The sequence below is a fragment of the Zalophus californianus genome, chromosome 3, assembly GCF_009762305.2.
Source record: "Zalophus californianus isolate mZalCal1 chromosome 3, mZalCal1.pri.v2, whole genome shotgun sequence".
In the NCBI taxonomy this organism is placed as follows: domain Eukaryota; kingdom Metazoa; phylum Chordata; class Mammalia; order Carnivora; family Otariidae; genus Zalophus; species Zalophus californianus.
This window is the reverse complement of record NC_045597.1, coordinates 53,309,254-53,327,774: the sequence shown is the minus strand read 5'-3', so window position 1 is coordinate 53,327,774 and position 18,521 is coordinate 53,309,254. Positions and strand designations below refer to the sequence as shown.

Below are 18,521 nucleotides of genomic sequence, written 5' to 3'. Positions count from 1 at the left end.
ATGACATAAGGAGCTGGGGGAATTTGGCCGCATGCCTTTCCCTGCTTCTGGGCAACATTCAACTGCATAGTTTATCTGTTTTCTTTCAAATTTTGTGTCTCATCAAGTGCCAACTTCTAAATCTACCATATCTGCATTATGTGCAGACATGAGAAAATAAAGTGCATGGAGACAGAGAGGCTGAATATTAAAGGTCAAGAAGTCCACCAGGGCAATGGGTCATTACATGAGTATTTCCCACATTTGGAGTCAGTACCCCCCACCCGCATTGCTCAGAATGTTGAAGGAAGAGTTTCTAAATATAGAGGTACAGGTACTGTGGTAACCTATGGAATTGTCCCATTGCTCAAGATAATAGTCCTTTCTTAATTTTTGGAGGAGTAAGATATTCTCATTTTTGACCTTGGATAGAGGCTGTGTATGATGATACTGAACCTGTGGCACAAGGATCTTTCCCACACTGATGTCATCAGCGTAAGGCTTACATTTTAACCTGACTCATGAAAGCAATCTTATCCCTTCCTCTGGGCTAGCATTATTACCACAGACTTCCTTTTTTCCCTGAGAATCCTCCTTCTGAATGTCAGATTATCTGTAAAAATGAAGACTTCCTAGAGAAAATGGAAGAGAAGTACCAAAAGAAAACTACAAATTCAAAATTCTTAGGCGTGTAAGGGGAAGAAAAAACCAGGGAGATAAGAGTGATGAATTGTGTAGCTTAAGGAAGAAAGGGAAGGGACTTACCAGACACAGGAAGTTTGTATTTTCTTCAATAATTTAAATACAGACCTTCTGGGGAAGGAACATGGCAGAAATAAGAGTCTATAAAAGTCTGTGAACACCACAAACCTCTCACGGGATCTGAGAGTTTGGCGATTCTCTACTGAGAGATAAAGAACAGTTGCATGCAGAGCTGACATCGTCAATTGTCAATTGAGTCTTCCTTGAATGTTTTCCCAGCATATGATGAAATGGCTTCTAGGGAACACCACATCTGCTGACTGTTACACACACGGGCTGATTCATAGCAGTGTGCATCAGTCCCTGCATAACCAGGAAAACAGACACAGATCTAGGTGTTTGACAAAGAGGGAATTTAATGTAAGGAATCTGTTACAGAAGTATCGGAGTGAGCTGGGGGACAAAACAAGAACGGTCAACTTGCGCAAAGATTGGCAATTACACTCAACCACTCTCAGACCTAGAGCTGACGGACAACAGGTAAAATGATTTACCCAGAGTCCATAAACACTGTGCCTTTGGGGCTGCTTCTGTAGGAACATGGTCCGAGTAGCACCTTCAAGACCTGACGCTCAGCCAGTGCCCTCGCTTCTATGTGCTGTCCTTAATGTTACAGTTGCTGTAACAACTGTTACACCATCACTGTCCCCGCTGCTGATGTCCCTGACATGGTTGTGGATGCTGCCACTCCCACAGACGCAAGCAGAAACCGTGAAAGCGACGTTTCCTCCCCCTCACCCCACTTTCCATCTTCTTTATCTCCCATTGGATGCCAGTTGGTGAGGGATTCTGCAAAATGTATTTTGCAGTCTTCCCACTACTTTGGTAAAGAGAAGGGTATAGAAGGGCAAGTACAAAGCTGAGAGATATTGAACACTATCTGAACACATGGAGATACATACCATCAGTGAAAATCTAAGAGATACCTCTTGTTTCTATGATGTCAGGTGGGAGGCTGAAACACTTAGATATACAGTCAGTGTTTGCCTATTGCCACTAAAGTTTGGAGTTTTTAAAGAAAAAACAAAAGAGATAATTAACTAGCTCTGTAGTTAGTGTCAAGGAATGAGAGAGGAGTTTTTGGTCAATAACTCAACATTTAAGAATTATGAAACCATGTATATTGTCAATTTTAATCAAAGAAATTATTTTCCAAGGACTAACTAGACTTTTCAAAAGGAATTAAAACTGGCTACAAAAAAGAAAAAATAGAAACAACCAAAAACTAATTACTATAAGGAGTATAATGTTGACTCTTGGTAGAAAAGATACATGCTATTTCATGGCTGAAACATTGGTACAGCAGTGGGACACAATGATTAACATGGTGGTGTACCTACACAACAATTCTTAGAACATGGGTAGAAATGTGTTTTCATAGACTAGCAGGGTAAATGTGATCTCATGGGCATTACCAAGTGAGGAAGAGAGACCCACGACTGGAACCCAAGATGAGGTTAAACCCTAATTCAAAGAATCCAGTCTGCTAGAACAAGAGGCAGAGCATAACTATTTTATTGAGATAAGTACTTCCCTGGAAAACCATGAAGCCAAAATGAAATTACCTGCTCATATCTTTCTACTCTTGCTCCTTCTCCAGGATGTTCTTAGCTGCAGATCTCTCCGTGGGGATAGCTCTGCTAGGCACGGATATCCTCCCTCTGTTACCCCAAGCCCTCAGAGGACCTCAGTGCACCATAAAGAAATGAAGGAACTGTCCCCTCCCCACTCTGAGCTTCTGTTTATCACCTGGAGTTTTGGATGTCTCCACCCAAGAGTCTTACACAGACTTTGTTAGACACCGTTGCTCATAGGACTACCTTGCCCGCTGGCTTCAATCTTGTTTGGTGGGGGCTGGAGTGGGTGTCAGTTATCCCTCTACCATTTTGTTTTATTTCTCTGATCTCTTCACATAAAACCCCCACTTCTCCAAGACCCCAAACCAAGGCTCTCACACATACCAACACCTTAGGAGTCACTGGTCTCAAAAACAAGAAAACTTGAGTCCCAGTTTGGACTCTAAGAGCTACTTTCAGTGAGTAAAAACTACTTTGAACACTTAAAGGCAGTGATTATCAGGAAAGGAAAAGCTGGGTATGGTCATCTATATGCTAAGGACTTTGGGAAAACAGATTTAAGAAGCACTGGACAAAAATCTAAAGTGGAATATAGCTCAAGAGCAAAATTGTCTATGGATTTAATTTTGATTCTATAATCCCAAGTAAATGCTATGGAAGAAAGAGGTATAATGTCAAAAGGAACTAGAATAGGTGTACTGGGAGTTTGTAGATAATTCTAGATTCAAGACCATGATTTTTTTTTTTAATTGTAGGAATTTATAAGAAAGTCTTTCTCATTAGGGACTAGCAGTGGTCCTTTAAAAACAGATCTTCTGGCATAGTTATTAAGCTGTAGAGCCAGGACTCAAACCCATGGTTACCCGAGGTCTATGATTTCTGCCCTTGGCCTCTGGAAATAAAAGGGAATTTGAGCAACACACACATTGCTATAATAGGAAACTATCCCTCCTATTGAGCCATTTCCCGCAGACAAAATTCATGCATCTTGATTCTTTCTCTCCTTGGGTGTGTTCTGTTCCCATCTGCAGTATTGCTTTGTTGAATAAGGGGAGGCTTCGGCTTCACAACGACTTGTGGTCATAATTCTGGAGCAGGATAGTCTTGTTATTATCAAGTCGTCGACTTTCTAATAAGCCTCCAGGGAAGGCTTCACACAAATAGGTATCCAGCAGGCCAGTCCCTTCAGTCCTCAAACCTGCCCAGGCATTTCTACATTCACAGTGGAGATGGGTGTGAAGCTTAGCTCCTTGCCCACAGAAACACTCTCCATATGTGTTCTAATTTTCTAAAAAGTGGAGTGAATAAAAATGCCCATCTACCACTCGACAGTAGATTGGCAAAGCAACTGTATAAACATTTAAAAGATCAGTACTGACAGCTGTGTTTTCAGACAATGTCATTTCCTTTTTTTTTTTTTTTTTTTATGTTTGTTGTTAATAGGGAGAGGGCTCTGGGACTTTTAGGTGTTGAGACCTGGTACACTACATCAAAAACTAATGATCTAATGTATGGTGATTAACATAACATAATAAAATTTTAAAAATGTAAAAAAAAAATGTTTAGACCTGGTATTTCTGCCTTTGACAGGGTGCCTTGTGCAGTCCTCATGGACAGATAAGTACAATTTGAAACATGTTAAAAACTTACGCTGAAGTGTGCTAATTAATGAGTCCATGACAATCTGGATAGGTTTTTGGTGGCATGCTCTGATCTACTCCACAGTTTTACAAGCTTATTAAGTTTTCAGATAATGAAGATCTAGTTTCTAGAGGACAGAGATCTAGGTGGGATGGAAAACAGAGCAGATGGCAGATGACAAAAGAATCTCACAACAAGCTAAAGTGATGGACTACACCTAATAGGATGAAATAATAAAGACAATATTCTGTATCAGGGCTTCATTTCTAGCCAGACAAATACAGAAAGAAAATGTGATGCTTAGTAGCAGTTCTGGCATAGGGAAAGAAAATGCAACATGAGTTAATGAGGCTGCCAGAGGGATTCGTGAGTGTGTAGGCTATATCAACAGAAGTATTATTTCTAAAACAAGGGAGGAGCTGGAACTGCCCTGGTGTGCTTTGTGCTACAGTGTGTTGTGTGCATACGAGGGACATAGGCAAACTGGACTGTGTGGTGAAAATAGAGGTGCTTTGTCACAGGATGAACTGACATGCAAATAAGAGCTACTGAATCTGGAAAAGACCTATGGCAGAAGGGAGTGGGCTGGGTAACAGTGCTTCACGAAATATTTGAAGAGCTCATACATTTGAAGTTAGACTTACTCTGTATATTCCAAAAGAGAAAAAATTAGGGTCCATAAGTAGAAGCCACCAGGATACAAATTTCTGATGAAAGGAACCACCTCAGGAAAGAATGCACTCCCCATTCCAGATGTTTTAAAAATAGACTGTCTTGATGAGAATGTGGTAAAGGGCATTTCCATGTAATACCGGGTCACTGACACTATAATTCTGTAATTCCAAAAGCCATGTATGAGCCAGAATGTCCCATCTCCCCAGCTCCCCCATCGTGCTACCCTGCACCTTCTTGATACTATCTGTCCTCCATGAGCTTCAGCATTCTATGCTTTGACTGAAGTAACAAAATCGGCCAATTCTTACGTAACCGTGGCTCACTATTCACCATCCTAAGCATCTTAGTTGCATTAACCTGGTTAAGCCTTATAACAATACTATTAGCATGCACTATGCCTAGCTCCATTTTGCTTATGAGGAGATGGAGGCGAAGAGGGGTTCCATAACCTGGCCATGTTTCCCACAGCCGAGAAGTGGCAGAACTGTCACCTGAGCTCAGGCATCTCTCCGGCACCCGGCCTTGAGTGGCACCAGCCTAGCTCTGAAATGAGGAATCAGCGGACAGGGCTTGTCTCACTTCCTCTCCCCTTTTGCATGGGAATCCCACTTACATATTTCTTAGGTCCAGGTGTGCTAAGGAGACAGGGAGAGGCACGAGAGCCCTTGGGAGGTAGCCAAATCAAAGTTTCGAGAAGTAACTTTTGCTAAACATGGGACATCTGAAACTGGGGAGAAGGCGCACGCTGAAAGGGAAGGGAGGTTCTCTGAAAGGAATGCAGCTCTGTACCCATCTGTGTGGTTATGGGGAACACGGTTCCCCGGGGCACATCCTAAATGTTGGGTGTCCAGTGATGAGCAGGAAATGCTGACTGAATGAGCCTGTGAAATCACAAATAATGACAGTACATGACATCTGGTCACAAACCAGAAATAATTCTGGGTGTTGTCAAATACATTAGCTTAGGTCATAAACACTAGAATTCTTAAGTAGTTCCAGGGTTCAATATTGACATGTATCACTTAGGATATATTCAGCTGCAGATAACAGAGATGCCAGACAAATCCGGGTTTAAACAGATAGGATTTATTCTTGTCACTTTACACGAAATGCAGAAGATGGTTGGTGGTATGGGTTTGTGATTCTGAGCCGGTGTCTGTGATTCTCTTCAGGTTTTCTCTTCATGGTCAGAAGCTGACTAGTTCAATCAAACTCAAGATGTGGCGCTGAGTAGAGAGTTCATCTTCATGCGCTTTTTTCTTATCACAGAGGAAAACTATTTTCCAGAAGCTTCCCATCCAATTTTATCTAATGTCTCATAAACAGAGGTGGCTCTGCTTTAGGCTGCAAGTTGGCAGGTTGGCTGGGACAACTGCCCCTTGTGTCTCTCTCCTTCTTAGAGACCTGGGCTACTCAGGGTGTATCTCCTCCAGTCAGAAGCTCCCTAAGAGGCAAACTTTGGCTTGGAATTGGTTCACTCTAGTTCTGCTGCATTCCCAATCCAAAGTCAATGGGGCAGGAAGGGATACTCTTCTCAAGGAGGTCATGGGGAAGGAGTGAATGTTTACTTAAAGGTAATATGATCTTCCATGAAAGGACTAGATTTAGGCCAAGTCCTAGATGGGGCGCTGGGCTGACTTTCCCAGAAACTGAAGGATATTTATCCAACCTTAAATGTGGAAGGCTGCTATCCAGGAAGAAAGAGGTAAATGGCTTTTTTTTTTTTTAAATATTTTATTTACTTGAGAGAGAGAGAGCACAAGATGGGGGAAGGTCAGAGGGAGAAGCAGACTCCCTGCTGAGCAGGGGGGCCCAGTGCGGGACTCGATCCCAGGACTCCAGGATCATGACTGAGCCGAAGGCAGTCGTTTAACCAACTGAGCCACCTAGGCGCCCCAAGGTAAATGGCTTTTAAGTAGGTAAGGAACAGACAGTGTCAACAGGGTTTGCCTTAATCCAGAAGGAATTTTTTAGTTTTATCCACTTCTTAAGCTATTAGGCATTAAGATGTAGTGTGTCTAAGTAGATAATTATCTTTTTCTGCTTCACACCTCCAGGGACAGGAAAGAAGATGAGGAAGGGAACAACCGTTTATTATGTGTCTAATAAATGCCAGAAACTGTGCTAGGAACTTAAGATAGACTATTTTATTTATTTCTCATGATGCTTTAAGATAAATATTATTATTATAGTTTTATGGAGGAAAAATTGAGGCTTTGAGAAGTTACTTGACAATTTATATCATCATACAAGGGAGGGGCAGGATTTATGCCCAGGTTTGCCTGGCACTGGGGCTTTATTCTTTCTGTTATACTATGTTACCTTTTCTATATTTTGTTCAATTTATTTAAGAGCTATTTCTAGAACATTCTATGTAGAGTCTCCTAGAAGAAACAATTATCCTCAAACAGGATAGTTTTTTATATGTGTGAAATCAATAATTCTGTCTAAGCCATTGTCTCCACAGATTAAAAGTAGTCAGTTTTTTTTTAACAATTCCTTTTATTGTATGTATAAGCTTATAATAGTCCCATTTTTCAGAAGGCCCCCAGGTTGTCAGATGTAGAAGAACTCTTAACTAAAATGATCTGGACTAATAGCTGGCTGATTACTCTTGTCATCAGTCTATGTAATATTTAATTAAAGCATGCAATTCCTAAACAGCTCACCTGGTAAATTTGACCTAGAAATCTTATGATGTCTCGTCTTACGGTTTTTTCTCCCACTTCTTTCCAGCATGCTGATCCTTAATCCTGTGCACTGTCATCAGAACTCTAGCCTGCCACTCCTAATATTGGACATTGGACTTTGTGGGCATCATCTACAACCCTTTCAAAACCCCACAGGTAATATTGTCACCTGTAGTGTGGCGGTTTCCTCACAGTTGTAAGCTGGGCTCACTGGTTCTTTTGAGATCATATTAGAGACAGTAAAGCCCAGAGGTTAAAATCTCAGACGCTTTTGTCAGAAAAATCTGAGTTTGCAGAATGATTATATAGTATTCTGCCTGCATAGCTTTGGACAGGTTTCTCAGCCTCTCAAAGTTTTAGCTTCCTCATCTGTAGGAAAAGTTCTTTCAATAGTTCCCCTATAGTAGGGTTGTTCTGAACATTAAATCAGACAATAATGCTTGAGATACAGCAAATGCTTCATCCATGGGAAACTCGCATAGTGCTTCTGTGTCAGAGTCTGAGAACTTTACATATATTATCTTATTTAATCCTCACATAAGCCCCACAAGCTAAGTACTACTAGTACTATATGATAGATAAGAAATCTGGGGCTCAAAGAGTTTTAACAGCTCAGTCAGCTATATAGCTGTTAAGTGGAAGTCCCAGGATTTGAACTCAGGTTGGCTGGTTCCAGAGTGGGCCCTGCAGATCACTCTGTCCTGCTGTCTCTATGTTGGTAGCTCTTACTATCAACATTACTGCCCAGACCTGCATCACCTTGACAGAGAGGAATGGAGAAAGACTGAGGCTCCCTTTTTTGCATGAGGTCATTTTTCCTGCTTTCTTTCACCACCAACTTACACTCCCCTTTTATCCTTCCTGTACAGAAAAGAAATTTATAGCCTCTTCTGTCTGCTTTGCCACCTGTGCCCAACAACATTCCTCCCCACCTCACTAGGACACCTGATAAGGCATGAACTCACAAGTTTCTAGGTCATGGCTAATTAGAGCCAGTCTCCACATTAGAAATTTCTGTAACTCTTCCTGTGCGCTTAGGAACTACTGTACTTTGTCAATGGCTTTCCAAAACATTTTTCTTGAACTACACAGCATGTAAATGACCAGAGCAGACTCAGATGAATCTAATTACTTCCTATGATCTAGATATTGTACTCCTTTTTAATCTTCCCTAGAGAGTGTTGATTCCCTTGGAAGTCACATCCGGATTAGCATGTGGAATCCTACTAAATTTATAATCAAGTAAACTATCAAATAGAATTTTCCAAGGATGATCATCCTCTTCCTACAATGATAAAATTGTAGGAAGTTCTAAATTTTATCTTCGTAATTTTACACTTATATTCAATCCTGTCAAAGTAATTTTTTATTATGCATCGTTACTTTCCATATTAGTTACTTCCAAATGTTTGTGTAACCGGAAAATGGTATATGTGTGATGTTGGTTCTTAGCAAAATCTAGACTTTCATGGCAAACACCTAAGCTATGAACATTTATAAAATAAGACAGTGATCACTCAGGACCAGATTGTGTTGTGCTAACCTCATTTCCTTTCGGTTAGGGTCATTATTTAGTTAGAGCAAAGCCATACACAAATTGTACTTGACAAAAATCTCTGATTCTGGTGCTGTGAATAAAGGTGAGCTATGATCTTTGGGATGGTACATGCTAGGGGAATTCATAGCTCAATGAATTACTGAATCCAAGAATCTAAAAAATACTTATGAATGACTTTAGGTCAACCTAGATAACATCTCTATAAGAGCACATAACTTAGTGCAGGGCCTTGTCTTATTTATTTAACTTTTATATCAAAAACTCGCACCATATTATGCTTGATGCTATGTACTCCATTCTTATTTCCATTTGAAAATTAGGATACTTTTAAAATTTCTCCTGCATTTTCTGTTGTTCAAGAGCACCTACAGTGTTTCTGAAGTTGATCAAATGTACATTTAGTACCTGAAACATCGGTTGCCTGGGTCTGGAGGTGTGAGCACATACAAAGTGTGTACTCTGAATTGCAATTCCCTCTTTATATCATTGGCTCAGTTCCACTATGCAAGTTTGAATTTCTTTTCCTTATTGGGCAAGACAGAAGCAAAATAGGAGTGGAGTAATTTTGCTCCCTGCCATCTGTTGACTTGTCCTCAACATTCCCTAACCCTCTGTGTGCTTTTCTGGTTCTTATTCCTGCCTCTTATTGTTTAAAAATCACTTTCTGTTGTTCTGACATTGTTTTCAATTTTTAGCACATCCTGAAATTTTGCCTGTCTGACACCACTGTTACAGGTCTGGGACATTTATGCAACGAATTTATGAAGCGCGCATTCTAATGGAGGAAGAAAGACAATAAGCATCATAAAGAGACGAAATGTGTCAAGGATTATAAGGTAAGCATAGTGGAAAATATACAGGAGAGCAGAGATTTGGAGTTTTGGGAAGGGGGATGAGTTTTAATTTTAAACAGGGTGGCCGAGGTGGCTCGGTGAGCCAACATCCTTTGAGCAAAGACCTGGAGGAGATGAGCAGAGGGTTAGCCTTTTGTGACTGAAATGAATTGCATGCTTCTTCCTCTCTTGCTTATACATAGGCTCATATATTCCAAATCAGTTGTAGAAAAAGAGCATTACATTAATTGCCCCTCCAATTTTCCATTAATACCATCCCCCACCTTCTCTCACCTTTTTTGGGACTAAAGGGCTGAATCTACAGACCAGTGCTATATCCAATTCTTAATATCAGCTGTGAACTAATCCTTTCTTGGCATATAGTAGACACTTAGCAAATATTTATTAAATAAATGAATAAAGAGCAAATGCCACTAGCTAATTATAGAAGGTGGCAACTTCTATAGAAGAGCAGATTTTTGGAACTTCTAGGAATATATTTCCTTGAATGGAATCCTTTGAAGATGCAAGACCTGAAGGCAGACCAGAGGAACAGCAAGTGGTGGATTTGTAGTTTGGGACCGGAACCCTTTCTATACAACTCCTTGAGGAAGACCTTTAGTGAGGTGGGCGTAGAAGCTCAGTCCATGAGCTGCCCCTGAACTTGGGAACTGTACACTCAGACATTGATTCTGTGAGAATAGGAAGTGGGAAAATCACCCATGAGATATTTTTCCATTCAGTTTTTAATCTTTTGAGTGATCTTTGCTGCTCTCCACCACAAAACAAACATCAAGCAGTTTTTCCCAGGGTCCCACATCTTGGGCGGGCTGAACGCAGAAGGCCCTTGCCAAATGTCCTTGCAGAGTGTGCTCTTTGTAAGGAAAGAAAACAGAAATTCACAAACCATTGAGTTCTGACACACCATGTAGGAAAACTTCCTGGGATGTAGTTTTTCCTTTGGCTTGAAATATGCAAACTGTGGAAATCTGATGTGTTCCATATTCTGTGAATATAGATAATGAGCAAAAGAAACTTAAAATATGGGTAACCATCGAGCTTATTGTCCTAACTGGAACACTTTTGAGAGTGAAATGGTCGCTGTTAATCATCACATTGGGGAAACAGGCATAAGCCAAGATTTGACTTTCTTAGGCAAACCAGAAGATGTGGTGACCCTAAGTAGAGGAAAAGGACTGTGAAAAAGAGTGTACAGAGAAGTATAGGTAAAATGTAATATTTTTTTCCTTTGCTGCCCATTTTACCTTTGACACTACCGTCCCTATCATAGAATCACCAAATCATAGAATTTTTAGGCTCAAAGTGTACTTACAGATCATGCACCCTTCTATTCAAAAGATGGTCCATGGCTGGCAGCACTGGCGTCATCTAGAAGAAATGCAGAATCTCTGGCCCTACACCAGACCTATTGAATCAGAATCTGTGTTATAACAAGATCCTCAGGAGATTTGTATGAGTATTAAAGTTTGAGAAGCACTGATTTAAGCCACTTAACAAATAAAGAAACTGAGTTTCACAGGGAGGTACAAGGATTCATCTAAGTCTCATATCTCCTAAATTCATCATCTCATATCTCCTAAAGCTAGTTTTCCTTCCATAGGCAATGGTTCTCTCCTGTCTCTCTATACCTTAAAGCCTGAAGCTGGCAGAACAGACCTGAATTCTAGTCCTGGTTTCACCTCAGGGTCAGCAAAGTCACTGCATCCAGTCTCCTCGTCAGTAAAATGAGGAAATTTGACTACCTTATCCACTAAGTTTCCCTTCAAGGTCTAAAGTTCCATAATTTTATCAATTTTATGAATTCAGGCACCTTGGAAGCCTGAAGCTAAATAAGAAGAGTCCCAAAAAATATGGTGTAGGACAAGTGTCTTGATTAATGCTTTTCATGAGGAAGACATGTTGTTTGTAACAAGAAACAGGAAGGGCATTCTAGGAGCTGGAATGGCAGAAGCAAATGTTGATCACAGGAAAGAGTACTTGGGACAATGGAGAAAGGTGGTATGGGATGTTTAAGAAATGGAAAAAAATAGGGGCACCTGGGTGGCTCAGTTGGTTAAGCATCTGCCTTCAGCTCTGGTCATGATCCCGGGGTCCTGGGATTGAGCCCCGTGTCAGGCTCCCTGCTCAGCAGGGAGTCTACTTCTCCCTCTCCCTCTCCCCCTGCTTGTGCTCTCTCTCTCTCTCTCTCTCTGTCAGATAAATAAATAAATAAAGTCTTAAAAAATATCAGGTGGCTTTAAGCATGTTCCTAGTAATTTTAGATCATGGCATACAAAATAGCCTCTAAGTTAAAAAAAATTTTTTCCTTCGTTGGAGGTAGTTTATATATACACTGCTTCTGAGACTTCCCCTTCCAACCTTGGGCATCTGTCACTATGGGCAGTGTGATGGTTAATTTTAAGTATCAACTTGGCTGGGTCTTGGTGCCCAGTTGTTTGGTCAAATACTAGTATAAATATTGCTACCCAAGTGTTTTTTAGAAGTGATTAACATTTACAATCAGTAGACTTTAAGCAAAGCAGATTATCCTCCATGATATGGATGGCCTCTTCCAATCAGTTGAAAGCCTTAAAAACAAAGACTGAGGCTTTCTGAAGAAGGAATTTTGCCTAAGACTGCAGTATAGAAGCCTTGCCTGAGTTTCCAGACTGCTAGCCTGCCCTGTGGATTTGGGACTCAAGAATGCAACATCAACTCTTAGCTGAATTTCCAGCCTGCCAGCCTGCTCTACCAATGTCAGACCTGCCAGTACCCATAATTGCATGAGCCTATTCCTTAAAATAAATCTCTGTCTTTCTCCACACACACACATGTGGTTCTGTTTCTCTGGAAAACCCTGTCTAATATAAGCAGCATTCACAGATCTTTCTCCATTCTTATTTAACCAGACATTAAGTGGCAGACAGACTTTGGGTGATCTACTGATAAATGCGGAAAGTAGAAAAGTCTTTGTTGCTAAGTTCTGCATGAAGAAGGCAGGGTTCATTTCTGACTCAATTTATCCTCAATGTCTACCTAAGACTGTGCCTGGCACAGGGAGAGAAGAGGTACTCAATAAATGTTTGTGAGTGAATTCACATGAGAATAATACTTAGCTGGGACTTTTGAGGGCTTGGGAGAGGGAAATGGAGTAGCCAAGTCCACTCTCAGTATCAGTTTATCATGATGATTAAGAACACAGACTTGGTTGCAAGGTCTAATCCCAGCTCTGACATTCGGTATTCATATGACCTTGGGAAAGTTACTTAAACTCTCTTAATATCAATGTATCCATCCAAAACATGGGTGTAATGATGTGCCTGCAACAAGGGGTTTACATGGGGCTTAAGTGAGTTAATACAAATAAAATACTCAGAACAGTTCCTGGTATCCAGTAGGCACAATAGAAGTGTTCACTGTTATTACTCTTGTCTTCTCACATCCAATAATGAACACTCACGTCTGCAACTGTACTAAATTGCTGGATAGGGGAAAAACAAAAACAAAAGGTAAGACAAAATGGCAGCCTTGGAGGAGATCAATCAGAAAAAACAGCTACATACAATGTGATGAATGTGCAGAAAGTCCTATGGAAAGTGCTCGGGAATACAGACAGCAGCTGATTATCTAAACCAAGTAGGCTGTGAGGCCTTTATGAAGGAGGGAAAATTGAAGCTAAATCTTGAAAAATGAGTAAGAGTTCTCAAGACAAAGAAGTGAGAAGGGCATTTCTTGTGGAAGAATCAACACTAAGAAAAGCATAAAAGCATGGTTTTGGGACATGATGAATTCTGTTTTGAGCCTGAGTAACGTTCAAGAAGAAATGTTCGGTCGGCAAGAGAGTCTAGGGCTTGGGAGGAGGTAAAGGCTGGAAGGATAAATCTGGAAGTCACGGTGTTAGCAAATTTGTCACACCATTTCTGAGCTGTGTACAAGAATGAGCATGTGGGTGAGAAAATTTGAGGGTCATCAAGGTCCACAGTGGTTTAAGGAGCATTGGCGGGGGTGGTACACTTGAAACAGAATTAGAGAGGTAGCAAGGAGACCCAGAAGAGAATAGTACCATGGAAGCCAAGAAAGAACATTCCAAGAATGAAGGAACGCTGATCTCTCTGTCACTATGGATTTGCCTTTCATGTAAATGGAATAATACATGGTCTTTTGTGTCTGGTTTCTTTCTCTTAGCATAATGTTGTAGCAAGTATCAGTACTTCATTTTCTTTTCTGTGGCTGAATAATTTCCCAAAGCCACATTTTGTTTATTCATTCACCAGTTAATGATCAATTACTTTTGTTTCCACTTTTTGTTTATTATGAGTAACACTGCTATGAATATTCATATACAAATTTTTGTGTGAACATATGTTCTTAATTCTCTTGAGTCCAGCAATTAGAGATTCGCTAAATAATATAATAAATTACCATGTAAGCATCCCAAAGAATGATATAGGGTTATATAGGCTCATATGGACAGAATCATTAAATGAAAATACAAGGTACGATGTGTATTGAAAAAAACCCATTTTACAATTATAGACAACTAAATGAATAAATATGCAAAAAAAGAATGAAGAGATACTAGGAGGAAAGTAATTATTTCCAGTCTTTCCTTTCCCCTAATACAAACTCCATTATGCAGATGCCTTTAGAACATTCAAAAGGGGATGCACCAGTGTGCTTGTGTTAAGAAGAAAACAACAGCCAAAAAACCCTCACTAATTACATAACTTAAAGGTAATCTTATTTCACCTCTTTGGTAAGGTTTCCATGAATGTGCAATTAAGATAATTGCCAGTAACTATGTGAATTTAGTCAAAGCAGGAAGTATGCTGTTCTAAAACTTGTGTGAGTACAATTAAAAAATAAAAAATGAAAACATCTGTTAATGCTCTTGAAGAACTTCCAGTGCTTTCAGTCCTAGGATAATGCTCTTGAAGAACTTCCAGTGCTTTCAGTCCTAGGATATCACCCCCCAAAATGCCATAAATCTTAGCTTTGTACCCACACAGCCACTGATTCCCAGGGGAGGGGGGTTCTCCCAATTACCTATTTTTCTTTTGTTTTGTGGAAATCTTTCCCAAGCAGATGCTGCTCTACCCCGTTACATTGGTGGCCTCTAGTGAGCCTTGCTTCTAGTGTTCACACCTTGGGGTGTCCTCTCCCCTGGATTCTGGATTGGCCTGTGACTCACAATAGCCAGTAGTGTGGCCACCATGAAAGAGATACCAAGCCAGTTCTGTGTCTAACCCTTAAGAAGGTCTGGCAGCTTCCCCCTTTTGTGCTCTCCAGAGTCCTAAGCCACCACGTAAGAAGTCTGGGAACTCTGCTGGAGAGACCACATGGAGAGGCCATGGGGAGAGGACACATGAAGAGAGAGAGGTCCTGAGAGCCCAGAGAGCCCAGCGTCCTTCTAGACCCGGTGATTAAGTGTAGCTGAGTGGCCACTGAAAAGCCCAGCAGGGGAGCTACCCAGCTGAACCCCCACCCAGTTATTGAATCCTGGGAAAAAAAAAAAAAACTGGTTATTGTGTCTTAAGCCAAAAGTTTTGGGATGATTTGCTAGGCAGCAATAGGTGACCAAAAGGAAAAACTTGTTCTTTTTCGGGAGAGGTGTATGAAATTTTGAAGGAATTTAAATAACCTTACCCTGAAGGGTTAAGAACTAGCTTTGTCATGTTGCAAGTGGGCTCTTCCTGAATCAACCCCCTCGTATCACTGGTAGAGAGACGGAGAGGGTTAAAAGCCAGGGCAACCAAGAGCTTAAAGGGAATTCATTTCCTTCAGCCCACACCTTTTCATCACAGCAGCATCCCCTTTCCATTAAGGCAGCAGAGCTCAGGTTTTTCTCTCCATCTGCTGTGTTTGTGTGTGTGCGCCTGCTAAGTATACTCAAGCATGCATTCATTCCCTAGGAAATTCCTTTACCTACCTTTCCAGCTGGACTATTCCCCTGGAACCTACTGTCCTGAGTGTTGCCTCTCATTTTCTTTTTACCTTCTCCATCCCGTGGACCATCACAGCCCCTATTTCTCTTTGAACACCTGTTCTCAAAGCGTACCTGAGGGGCCAGCAGCACCTGCAACGCCTGGGGATTTATTAGAAATGCAATTTCAGATTCCACCTCAGACCTACTGAAGCAGAAACTCCAGAGATGGGGCTTGTGATCCGTTTTAACAAGTTCTCTAGGTGATTTCTAATGTACACTAATGTTTGAAAACCACTGCTCTAGAACACAGGCCAGCCTCTTTTTCTGTAAAGAGCCAGATAGTAAATATTTTAGACTTTGGAAGCTATATGGTCTCTGTTGCAGCCGTTCCCAACTCTGCTATAATAATATGGAAGCAGGCACAAACAACATGTAAATGAACAAGGAGGACTGTGTTCTAATACAATAATCACTTATACTCATAGTTCGGTTTCATATAGTTTTCATGTGTCACAAAATACTGTTACTCTTTTAATTCTTTTCAACTACTTAAAAAATGGGAAAATTATTCCTAGATCAAAAAGCAGGCCATGGGCTGAGTATAGCCCGCAAGCCTCCGTTTGCAAACGCCTCCATTAGGCAAAATGGCCCTAGAACATCTCTGGTTTGCTCTTACTCAGGGCACCTTTGGCTGACGCATCCATCTTTAGCTCAGCAATCTTTTCTTTCTGAGGCCCCCGGGTGATCTCCCATACTCTAGGCCATTGATCTTCCCTGAAGCCATGTCTTGAGGAAATGGTTCCATTTGAGCCATTGGGTCTGATTAAGAAGAGGTCATCTGTATATGGCTCCTAGCCAGGGCCTTCCTTTACCATGCGAACTTAGCCTCAGGTCAGCCTGAATGGGAGTGGATTCGGCACTCTGCTCCCAGCCAACCGACAGTATAGTCCATTATGAGCTAGGCCCCCCCACTGACCCCAATAAACCAGAAGTATGGAGTAGAGATGACCCCTCCAGAGCCATTCCAGGCAGGGATGATCTTGGACTGGGCCACGTGCCTGTAGCTACTTCCCTCTGGAGCTATGCTCCCAGGACTGAGTGCTCGCTGGGGGCTGGAATCAGGGTTGTTCGTTTAGTGCTTCTCCAAATCACACCTCCCTCCCGTGTGGGCTAGGAGAGGAGAAATGTGTGTGTCTTGTGTGTGTGTGTGTGTGTGTGTGTGTGTGTGTCTTGGCACAGTTGAGAGAGGGCGCACAGGGAGCAGTGTGCTGGGAAGGTAGCACACATTAGAGTCTTCTAATTTTATTTATTTTATTTGTTTGTTTCCTTTTTTAAAAAATTTATTCATTTGAGAGAGAGAGAGCGCGCGCGCACAAGCGAGGAGTGGGAGAGGGAGAAACAGGCCTCCTGCGGAGCAGGGAGCCTGATGCGGGGCTGGTTCCCGGAACCCTGGGGTCATGACCTGAGCCGAACGCAGACACTCAACCGTCTGAGCCACCCAGGCGCCCGAGTCTTCTAATTTTGAAAGAGAAAATAGTAACTCTGAGTCCTGCAGCTGTCTGGAGTGTTGACCTCCTCCCTCGCCCCTTCTCTTGCCCTCCTCAGGGAAAGCACAGCTACCTTAAGGGCAAGTGGTTTTGACTTTCCCAGGCGGCGTGCGCGCGCGCGCACACACACACACACACACACACACACACACACACACACACACACACGCGCGCGCGCGCGCGCGCGCACAGCTTCCTCCTCCGTCGCTGCTCTGGGAATTGCAGTGCTGCCAGATTCCAGCGTTAAATGGCAAGCAGATGGAAAGATTTTTTTTTTTTTTTTTTTTGGTACTATTAAAAGAGGCAAAAACATTTCAGGGGTTCTTGTTTCTGGCAGAGCTGATGATTTTGTTGTTGTCGTTGTTGCCATCTACATAAAGCAGAAAGGTGTCAAATCGGTGAACTTCTTTTCCTGCTTCGGAACAGAATCCCTCTCCTGAAAAAGATCGGGAACACGGTGCATTTATCACTGTATACAAGCTTCCCCAGATGGAGCTCAGCAGGAGGCCCCCAGTGTCAGTCGGTTGGGGCTGCAGCCCGAGCAGAAAGGGAAAAGGGGCTGCAGCCCGAGCAGAAAGGGGAAAGGGGCTTCCTCACCTCCTCACGGGTGACTGCTGCGTCCCACACGGCATGGGAGAAGAGTAGGGACGGGCTGCTAGAAGGACTGGGACAATTGCCATCATTAGCATGAATGGGGCACTCCACACAAGAGATGGTGAAGTAGAGGCCCAGAGAGATCAGGTAGCTTGCACAAGGTCACCCAGTTAAGTGGCTGAAACTGATGGCAGTTCCAGGTGTATTTGGTCCCTTGTCCTTCAAGCACTCCTTGGTACCCGCCCAGCATCCACGAGTCCTAATTAGCCCTTGTTCTAATACTAGCACTTCAGGGTGCTCCCTGCCACATGTTGTTCTAAGCACCGCATGTAATTAACTCACTGAATCCTCATCGTTATATCGTAGACACCATTATTGTCCAAATTTACATAAGAGGCAACTGAACTCTGAGGCTAGCAAGGAGCTCAGTCACCATCAGAACCCAAGCCCACCGGCATTAGACACTTGCTCTCAGCCACTGCACTAAGGCTCTGGATTGAGACAGAAGGTTAGAATCCTTGGTTAGCTGTATGATCTTTGCCAGGTTATGTAATATCTCTGAACGCCAGCTGTTTTATTTATAACATGGGCCCAACAGCATTAACAGCAAGAAGTACGGGAACTGTCCCCTAACAGCTTACTTGCCAGGCAGGTGGTAGAGACTTAAGTGGAGGTTTATTGATTTTTTTTTTTTTTTTAGAGTCCATCCAGGCTAAGGGGAGGGAAACACAGACTTTTA

The 18,521-nt window shown here is 42.0% G+C and overlaps 1 protein-coding gene across 1 annotated transcript in view; it reads left to right on the top strand.

Annotated features, from left to right (window-relative positions):
- LOC113920445 overlaps nt 1–18,521 on the top strand; it is a 129,812-nt gene that overhangs the window by 99,945 nt on the left and 11,346 nt on the right. The window contains exons 4-5 of the mRNA XM_027590689.2: nt 7,371–7,480; nt 9,618–9,718. Coding sequence (XP_027446490.2) covers nt 7,371–7,480; nt 9,618–9,661 — 154 coding nt within the window. The 3' untranslated portion in view covers nt 9,662–9,718. The remainder of the gene's footprint in view (nt 1–7,370; nt 7,481–9,617; nt 9,719–18,521) is intronic.